Below are 10,344 nucleotides of genomic sequence, written 5' to 3'. Positions count from 1 at the left end.
TATGCAGACACGTGAGATACCTACCTACCTTTTCATCAATTTATTAAATCAATTTGTAATGTAATATGTAGCTACCGGTAGTAAAATCAGTCCATGGTAATTGCTATAACTGTTCCAAATGTTAGGTACCTACATCGAACGGTCTTTGAGAAAAACGCATTTAACCGATTTGCCGACAGAAGTGATCCCATAAGAGCTCCGCGTACAGTTTTGTGCATTCATTCATTCATTTCATTTATAAAACATAATTTTACATGTGAATTACAATATTTCATATTTACAACTATTTAGGTACCTACATAGGGTTGCCAGATCGAAAGGCGCTATTATCGGAAAAAAATATAATTTTTTCGGGTTTTTGGAACTTAAGTCGGGAAAAAAACATTCAAATTAAAGTACCTAATTGTATTACAAACAACGATATTTTACATTATTGGCACTACGCTCGACGACAGTTCGGAACTTAAAATTATTGTTTTATAACGTGAAGCTGTTTTTCGGGACAGTTTTCACTTTGTCGGGAATCGGGAACACATGCTAAAAATCGGGAGAATCCCGCCAAATCCCGACCATCTGGCAACCCTATACCTACATCTAAATTACATAACATAACACATCACTATACCTATATTTAATATTAGGTATAAGGTATGTTACATTTTCAAATAATAAATGTTGGGTACATCAAGTGAAGTTAAATTGTGTTGTGAACCAGTTTAAGAGTGCACGCCGTTGAAAAATTCGTCAACAGAGTAGTACGCTTCAGACATAACCCATATAACTATTCCAGTCGCAGAATCACAAAGTGGTAACTAAATGTCAGATGTGTCGTAACAGAGTCCACACAATGTGTCTAGAATTGTTTCGAAACAAAGTGTCGTCGCCGTGTCTACACTTTTCCGTAACAAGGTGTCGACACATTTGTGTGCACTTTGCGTGCGGTTTGCGACTAAATCTGACAGCAAATTTGTGACAGCAAATGTCAATATAAAATACCTCTTGAAAACCAAGGTTTGTCAAACTACTATTAGTGTCTCGTGTGCTCGTAATTCTAGTAAGTCATCATGGGCAATGCAAATGATAATAATCGACCGAAACCATATAAACACCCAACACCCGTCAACCTTTTACAGAAAAGTTTTTAAAGAAATTCAATAAGCTACTTAGGTCAGGCAACGAATGCTCCAAAAGTTGTAGAGGGAAATGCTCGGAACACAATTTTTGACTCCGTAACTCGGTTTGACAAGTTAGGAGGTGAACATATCAAAAGTCCCCGGCCGTAGCCCTTGAGCGGGGGGGAGAGAGGGGGCTCTGAAGGTTCCATTTTCCCGTTTTTCGATTATATCTCGGAAACTATGCATCTCAGCGACATGGCCACTTGTACAAAATGAAAGTTAATTTAATTTGTTACAAGTTTATTCAGTCAATTTTTTCGATATGTTGAATAGTTTTTGAGATATCCGCTCTTGAAAGTTTATTTAGGGCTCTCAATTTTATCTTGATATATCTATATCAGTGAAGGTGCTAGGCCGTGTTTGGTATCGTTTTCGTATAAATCTGGGGTGCTGAATCCATTTAAGATATCACATTGACACCATTCCACAAAATAAAAATAAATCTTTTTAGGGTTCCGTACCTCAAAAGGAAAAAACGGAACCCTTATAGGATCACTCGTGCGTCTGTATGTATGTCCGTCTGAATACACAAAATAGTTCTTTACCTATAGATGACAGGAAAACCTATTAGAAATGTGCAGTCAAGCGCGAGTCGGACTTAATGTACGGAACCCTTAATACGCGAGTCCGACTCGCACTTGGCCGGTTTTTTTGAAACTCTTCTTGACGCTTAACCGCTGAACCGATTTCGTTGAAATTTGGTATAGAAATAGTTTGCGTCCCGGAACAGGACATAGGATAGATCTTATAACCAAAATCATCTTTTGAAGGTGTGAAAAGTGGCGTGGAAATTTGTACGGGGAATCAATAACCGCTGAACCGATTTATATGAAATTTGGGATGGTCTACATCTTTGATTTAGTTAAAAATGATGAAAAAACATGACTTCAAACCTAAACTTAAATAGTATTAACTTCAAGAAGTCAATTCTGAATTCCCCCCTACACCTCATTTCACACCTTTAAAGGATGATTTTTGAGATAACTTATTATATCCTGTCTCAGACCTGACTCAAAATATATGTGTACCAAATTTAAATTAAAACTGTTCAGCAGTTTAAGCGTGAAGAGGAGTTTAAAAGAAAGTATTTTAATAAGTTTATATGTTTTTACTTCGGAATGGTGTCAATGTGATACCTTATAACTAAATTTGGTACTGCGAATTTATACGAAAACGATACCAAACATGGCCTCGTAGCTTTACTGTTGTAGAAGTCAAAATAAAATTGAGAGCCCTAAATTCTTATTACTTGGCCAAACTTGTGTAGAAGGAAAAGGTAAAATAAAAGTCTTCGGCAAGAATATAAGACACAAATATATTTTTTTTTTGCGTTACTATTTCATTCATCAAATATAAACATACCTTGATTATACTATTCTAGTGAGATCCTCATAGATAAACAAAAACATTTACTTAAAAAATTACAAGGTCGAAATGTCACGGAACTTCTGAGAGTAATATGTGAAAAATATAAACTTTTATGACAAAAAAAATCTGGACACAATTTAAGAATCACCCAATTGCGTCGAGGAATCATCTGTATTTTTGCTTGTTTCATTACATCCTCGCTTCTTTTTTGTCCTTTGTATTCTGTAGCAATTTGTTAGATCTGAAAATAAAGATAACTTTGCGTCGTCACGGATGTCGATTTATAGGTTTTAGGGAGTGCAGAATTCGAAAACGATGATCATTTTATAATCCAAGATGGCGGCTACGTATTTTGTCATAAAAGTGGAATCCAAAATAGTCATCATTTTCGAAATCTGCGCCCCCTAAAACCTATAAAACGACATCCATGACGACTTTTATGACATAGTGCATGGCCGCCATCTTGGAATCCAAAATAGTCATCATTTTCGAAATCTGCGCCCCCCAAAACCTATAAAACAACACCCATGACGACTTTTATGACATAGTGCATGGCCGCCATTTTGGATTCCAAAATGGTCATCATTTTCGAAAGCGGGGCCCCCTAAAACCTATAAAACGACATACATGACGACTTTTATGACATAGTGCATGGCCGCCATCTTGGAATCCAAAATGGTTATCATTTTCGAAATCTGCGCCCCCTAAAACCTATAAAACGACACCCATGACGACTTTTATGGCATAGTGCATGGCCGCCATTTTGGATTCCAAAATGGTCATCATTTTCAAAATTGGGGCCCCCTAAAACGTATAAAACTACATCCATGACGACTTTTATGACACAGTGCATGGCCGCCATTTCGGATTCCAAAATGGTCATTATTTTCGTAATCGGCACTCCCTAAAACCTATATATCGACACCCATCTCGACTTTTATGACAAAGTGTTTTGCTACCATCTGCATGCAAGACATTTCTATTATTTTTACGTACAAAAATGGCCCCCTGTCAACTTTCAATCGAGATTTAATCGATAATTTATTCGATTAATATTCAGATTAATTCAATTTCAATCTATGTTAGGTCGACTAAACTAATCGCGATTAAATTTTGAGAATTAACTTTTTTTATTCCATTAATTAGTCGAATAAACAGTTAATCGATTAATGCCCATCTCTGACCACGGCATTTTTACACTTTGAGAATATCTGAAAACAAATCAACACAAGGAGCCATTTTGCAAATCCAGTAACATACCAGTAACTTTGTTATTACTTTTGACAGCGCGTGTCATGTGTCAACACAGAGTCGACACAAAGTCGAAACATTGCAACTACTTTGTGACTGCAATATTTCTCAGCCTTAAACCATATTTATACATCATAATTAACAAGTTTCGTAGTATGTAAAGCGTTATTTCTGTTATTTAAGTATAGTATACGCATCGAAGTACTAAAAATGCTTCAAATAATATAGTTATGAACACAGGCACTGAGAAGTAAACAATTTCATTTCCGGCTAAACTAAAACAATGTGGTGGCGCGTTGATTATATTACACTTAGTTTATCAAATCACTCGAGCAGTTTAATTCCCCATAATAATTTAAGTCCTATTGTAATATAAATGCAAACAATATATAATTACATCTTGTAATCCGTTTTAGAGATGGCGTATTAATGTCACTTATTTTTATTTAAGTATTTTTCCATCTGACAGTTTCCATTTGACAGGAACAAAATGAACGAATGAACGAATGATTTTGGCATAAAGTAGTCGCAAACCCGAAACAATGTGTGCACACGGCGACCACACTTTATGTCACTTTGTGTCATGTGTCGACCCTTCCCCATTTCTGGTAACTGTGTCGACACGGCGACGACTCTGCGACTGGAATTGTGACCGAAACAGACGGTGTCGACACAAGATGTGTCAACACCGCGTCGTAACGGCGACTGGAAATGGTTGTATGGGAAGTTTAGCCTTAAGTTTATTCACGAAACCTCTATTACTAGTCGCACTTTTAATGTCTAAGGTTATGTGGTTATAATATATCTTAGGACCTATTGAGTGCTGGAGACACTGTTTAAACTTAGCTAGACGAGTACATGGTGCGGTGCGGAGCTCTAATCTTCAAGAATCATGCAATAGTATGCGTAAATGTAAATGCACCGCCTAGTCACAATCACTTCACAATTTTCACTCCGCGCATTATTATAAAGTAAAGTAAGAACCAAGTTCACACTAAGGTTAACGAAAGAGATGTACATATTGATCCAACGTGCCAAGGTTACGGATAAGGTTACAGGGTTCTCGCATTGATTGGATTGTATATTTACTGCCTATGTGTTAGGGCTTGTGCACAAATCACGCGAGGTTCGATAGGGGGAGGGGGTCACGAAAAAACACGACAGATCACGTTGGGGGAGCGGGGTATAAGGAGACCTCACGTGTATTTTTCTACGGCGAACGAAACTAAGAAAAAACCGGACAAGTGCGAGTCGGACTCGCCCACCGAGGGTTCCGTACTTTTTAGTATTTGTTGTTATAGCAGCAACAGAAATATAAATAAAAAAAATAAATAAAATAAAATAAAAAAAATACTTGTTCTCGGTTTCGTAAAACAAATCTTCATTCTGCACTTCAAAATAGCGAGTCTATTTTACGAAATTTTGGATCGCGTGGCCTTGACTGCTCGGATGGAAAAAATAAAAAAAATACACGTGAGGTTATGTGGGGGAGGGGGGTACATATTGTATGTACCTGACCTATAAAATTTAATTTTATCAATAATGTAATTGAATTGATTTGAATTAAAGTACGGCAGGATTTAATTATTTCGTGTTTAAAGCCAAACGTTCATCTTTTGGGGGTCGGTAATATTTTGGTGCCACTACTATTGAGAGAAGCCTTTATTATTGAGTTTATCGATACATGTAGAAATCCTTTACAATAAGATAATAAAACTTTGTTACGTTACGAAAATAAAAAAAAACACAATTCACTTTTAACAGGCATAACTAATTGGGCACAAAGTAGTCATAAATCAGACGCACGCGTACACTATCACATGAAATCACGTTTTTCCTCTCAGATCTAGTTTGTGGATAGAGTACAATTCTAGGCCGAGAGTTAGGTATTTACAATACAAAGTCTAGATCAGTGCCAATACGTGAAAAACTTTTCTTCTTTAGCCGTAAGAAATGTGGCTGAACTGTCTGAGAATTAGAAATGCACTGCTAAAGAAGCAGTCACGCTATAATATTTGATCTGATAATCTGCCCAAAAACACCGTACTTAGATAAAGTCGACGTTAAAGATATGTTTACACTTTTGCTCCTTACATTGTAATAAGGTGAAAAATGTAAACATATCTTTGACGTCGAATGTACCCAAAAACCAATATAAATGATACCTAATCTACAAGTTCAGTTTAAGGAGAGAGATCAAGGCACGGAAACGTACGAACGTGTCTTGCTATTTCAGTCAGTTTCGGTTCTTTCGGTGGTACAAAAAGTACAAGAGATTGACTGAAGTAGCATGAAAAATACGAACTTATCCGAGAAAATACGGTGGAATAAAAAATTATGCACTATATCTGTACGCAAGGTCATTTGGATGCTATACGAATAATATTTATGAAAATCTAATGCGCAATGCCATCGTCAGCACGATATTTCAGTATATTATTATGTTTTAGATAAATATCTATAAATCAAAGAGCAACGCCAACGCACGCAATGAAATGAAATCACGCTTTTCCTCTGAGATAAGATGTTGCGTGTAAATAATAATATTCCGGATGAATGTTGAACGGTTTACGAGTATATCTTATTATACATAGGTATAGGTTTGTAGATAGATATAGGTAGATCGTGTCATTCACGATGACGCGTGCCTTGACTCGTATTGTCATGTTATTAAAGGTTAGATTTGACAAATCTGCGCATCATCGTGAATGAAACTAACTAAATGTATGCGCAAAAAGATAGCTATCATTATTAGAATTATTTTTTAATATTAGAACTAAACAATACCTATATAATGTCAGTTTTACACAAGAAATGGGGCAGGCTTCATTTACGTTAAAGAAAAAGGTATTAAAAGCGAATTATCTTAACCTTTAATGGACCATTAAGTCCCTTAAGTTATGATGACAGGTAGGCAAGCCATTAAAAAGAGGACAAATTAATTCATAACTTCATGTATTTTGTAGTATAATAGCTTTTGTTACCTAAGTTCCTATATATATTCGTATTTCAGGTATAATTGAAGTACCTCCCACAATTTATGACTACTTAAACTGATAATAAATTTGTAAAACATAATTTCCCTCAAATTTCAATAGACAACATCGGAACACTTTCTGTTCGTGATAGTTTGGTATCATCACACACGCAAACACATAAATGTCAAGTCAAACTATCACCATCATGCATTTCCTCATTCATAACTTAATAACTCCAACGCAATTGTTCACCTACACGAGCTATTTGAGAGTTGCTATCGCTGTTTATCAGTTATGAGATATCGCGTGATAACGCAGTCGAAAACGCGCCGCGGGGCGGTGACGACGCCACCATGGATAACGATAAGCCAAGGATCTACAAGAGGCCTGATGTCTTGAAGAAAATCAACGCGGAACACATTCTCGCTATAGAGAGAGGCCTGCTTGGCGATTTACCTGATAGACTCAAGCCGAAACCGCCCGAACCTGTCCGAGGACGCCCGAACGACCTCCAGCTTGTAACTTACAGACAGCCGGGTTTACTCTCAGCGTGCCTTCCTGTTGTAATAGAAACGCCTAGCTCGGCACCGCTCACGCCAACAGAACCGTTCGACGATGAAGTCTCACATCTGAAGAAATCCTTCAGTTTCAGAGACAAACTTTCTAAAATCAACATATTTGGAAACAAGGACAAACCAGAAAAGAACAAATACAAAACAATTGAAGAGGATGAGATTAAACACGAAGAGTACAGAGACAAAGATAAGCCAAGGATGGATAAATCGAAGCGGCAAAGTGAGCAGGATAGTAAATCTAACAAGCGTTTCTGGTTCTTTCGAAACAAAGAACTTTTAGAAAACAAAGCGCATAGTCCTGTGTATAAAAGGAGTAAGAGTTTCGAGTTCCTACCTAGAGCGTTAGAAGAAGAAGAAGAATGCTTTAAGAAACCAACTTTGTCAAGGAATCAGTCTTATGTATTTGGCAGTACTGATACAATGGGAGACGCGTGGACTTCAAACGAGAGTTTAGAATACATATCAAACGTATACTACGACAACGACGACTCGGTATTCCTTAAAAGTATTAAAGAGTTCCCTTCAGAACTGTCATCAGCTAATAATTCCAGTTTATCTAATGCTACATCATCTTCCAGCGGTTTGGTAGCGAACATTTTTAAGCGTGAATCAGTGCAGGACTTAATAGACGAATTCGAAAAAACTGTGGATATGTTCAGTGAGAACTATTTAAGTGATTGTGAAACGTATACAAAACCTAAGAAAGAAGTAGTGCAGGGGCATCGTCGAAGCTCCAGCTTTGATACTTTGTGTCAACAGTCTCCAAAGATCGTGCCAGTATCTAAAGTGGATGAGTTGAGTGAGGATTTTAAGAAAGAGTTGTCGAAAGCTTTGGAAGTGAAGCGTGCAGTGCGTTCGCCGACGGGCCGGCGTGGCTCCGTCACGGACTGGTTTGTGCTCGAGGACCCTGTGGTGCACACGGAGGACCACCGAAGAAATCATGCCCTGCATGAGATGAACAAGTATAAAAGGGCTCAGAAGAAACCGGTTAACAGGGTGAGAAGGATCAGCTCTACAAAATATGTAAGTGTTTTTTTAGTCTAATAGAGGAATGCGTTGCTGATGAAACCGTTATCTCATCAAGAGATAACTAACAATTAAGATATCTCAACTTCTTTGAATCATATAGATTTGGTATTTATCTCTATCATAGTTTTATCTTTAACTCCAGTTGCGTAAGCTTCAATTACGACGAATATTGTCAAGCAAGTAGTTTCATATTACGAAACTAGCATTTTAATGTCTTTGTTATCTAAACCAAAATGTCGACCAGTCCCTATTTGGTTGCCTTTCTACGATGCAATTTTATAATGAAGCGATTTTTTTTATACTATCGTTTCGGCGCTAACATTATCGAAATACCACCTGGCGTGAGTAATTACTTAAATATCTGATATCAATTGTATTTTTGCTAACATTTGCACGCAACTAGAGGGTTTCTGGTTTCTCGACCTTTTTTATTCGAGGCACGGGCATTCTCGACCGATTTCTTGAGTTTATCGAGTATCTCGAGAAATTTTGAAAGTTTCAAAAAACACCATGTTATTTTAAATTTTTTGCGTTATTACAAATCAGACCCATAGGAGTCGTAGGTGAGATCAATAATTCAAACAAATTATAAATTTTTAGTTACCATAAATTGCACTTAATAACCAAAAATTCAACTAAAAAACTTTAGGTGCAGCATTCGCACGCGCCAACGCTGATATTCTGCGAGTGTAGTGTATTTCTTTAGGTATTTAACAAAATGTAAACAAACCACAGTATGGTATTTTATTCGGCAAGAATATTTAAGTCAATTAATCTAAATCGATGTGACAAACTTACAGTTATTAACTCACATTTATAGACGGGTCTAACGCGAATTTTACATTTTGCTGGGACATCAGTCAGCCGCGACCACGACCAGTGAAACCTGTGTCGAAACGTCGGTAAATCAAGGTAATTGAATAAAATTCGCGTTAGACCGTCTATTAATGTGAGTTAATATGTGTTCAAAACGCGAAAGCTTAAAGTATTAAACTTAAAGTTTTACTACGTAATATTAATTCTTACTCAATATAACAATGTAGCTGCTAAAATTGTGCTATTTTTAGGAATATATCAGGATGATTTCATTTATCAATAGTAATTTAGATTTATAATATTGTTTAATTTTAACACATGAAAATCGGTTAAGGCAGTTTTCTATTTGGTTGGTTCACTAATAAATGATTTAAGTATCGAAAAATGTAAAAAAAACCTACTTTACTTTATTTTGGCTACCTAAAGAAATACACTATATACACATCAACTGTTATACGCGTGTTTTTTTACTTACCTATAACAAGAGATTTATTTCTCGAGTTCTCGTGGCATTGAGTTTTTTTTTCCCGTCTCGACGAAGGACAAATTTCTCGAGATTTCTCGCCTCGAGAATTCTCGAGCTGAAACCCTACGCAACTCGATTATTGTTTGGTATGTGTGAGGTGCGTAAAAAACTTTTTTTTTTATGCATACTTATATAAAAGGATACCTATAACAAACCTAAAACCTAAACAATACTTACAGTACATTAGGTTAGGTGAATATTAAAGGTATTAATTGTTATTAGTCTGCAAGCTACTCTACTTTATTATCGTTAACTTCGTATCTTGATAGCACGTCCTTCTAAACGCTTTACAATTTACAATTAATGACTCATAGATAACAAATTAGCGAGTCGCTCCTCTTTCCAACGTCAAATTCACATTGTTATCTCTCCGATTTTTATTATTTATTGTTTTTTTTCGACAGATTTCGATAAAATTTGGTAGTAGATAGTTCCCTATGGTTGCTTTAGTCCCCAGCAAGCTCGGTTCTCCATATAAACGTAGTTACATTCTCATTTTAAAAAGCATGATTGCTCTGAAACTTTGTACTTACAAGGTAAATCTAGTTCTGTAATTAGTTTATGTAGCAAAACTGACGGTCAATGTCAAATCCCATACATTTTTTGTCCTGGGTATGTCCTTAAAC

At 36.4% G+C, this 10,344-nt stretch overlaps 1 protein-coding gene across 1 annotated transcript; it reads left to right on the top strand.

The window, feature by feature from the left end:
• Positions 1-6,862: 6,862 nt before the first annotated feature.
• Positions 6,863-8,391, top strand: LOC134800355 (uncharacterized). The gene has a single exon (XM_063772855.1). It carries the CDS (start codon positions 7,126-7,128, stop codon positions 8,389-8,391), a length of 1,266 nt encoding a protein of 421 aa, XP_063628925.1. The 5' UTR covers positions 6,863-7,125.
• Positions 8,392-10,344: the final 1,953 nt, after the last annotated feature.

Source organism: Cydia splendana, chromosome 19 (genome assembly GCF_910591565.1).
Source record: "Cydia splendana chromosome 19, ilCydSple1.2, whole genome shotgun sequence".
Classification (NCBI taxonomy): domain Eukaryota; kingdom Metazoa; phylum Arthropoda; class Insecta; order Lepidoptera; family Tortricidae; genus Cydia; species Cydia splendana.
The sequence above is the reverse complement of the archived record's forward strand: the minus strand, read 5'-3'. Positions and strand labels throughout refer to the sequence as shown.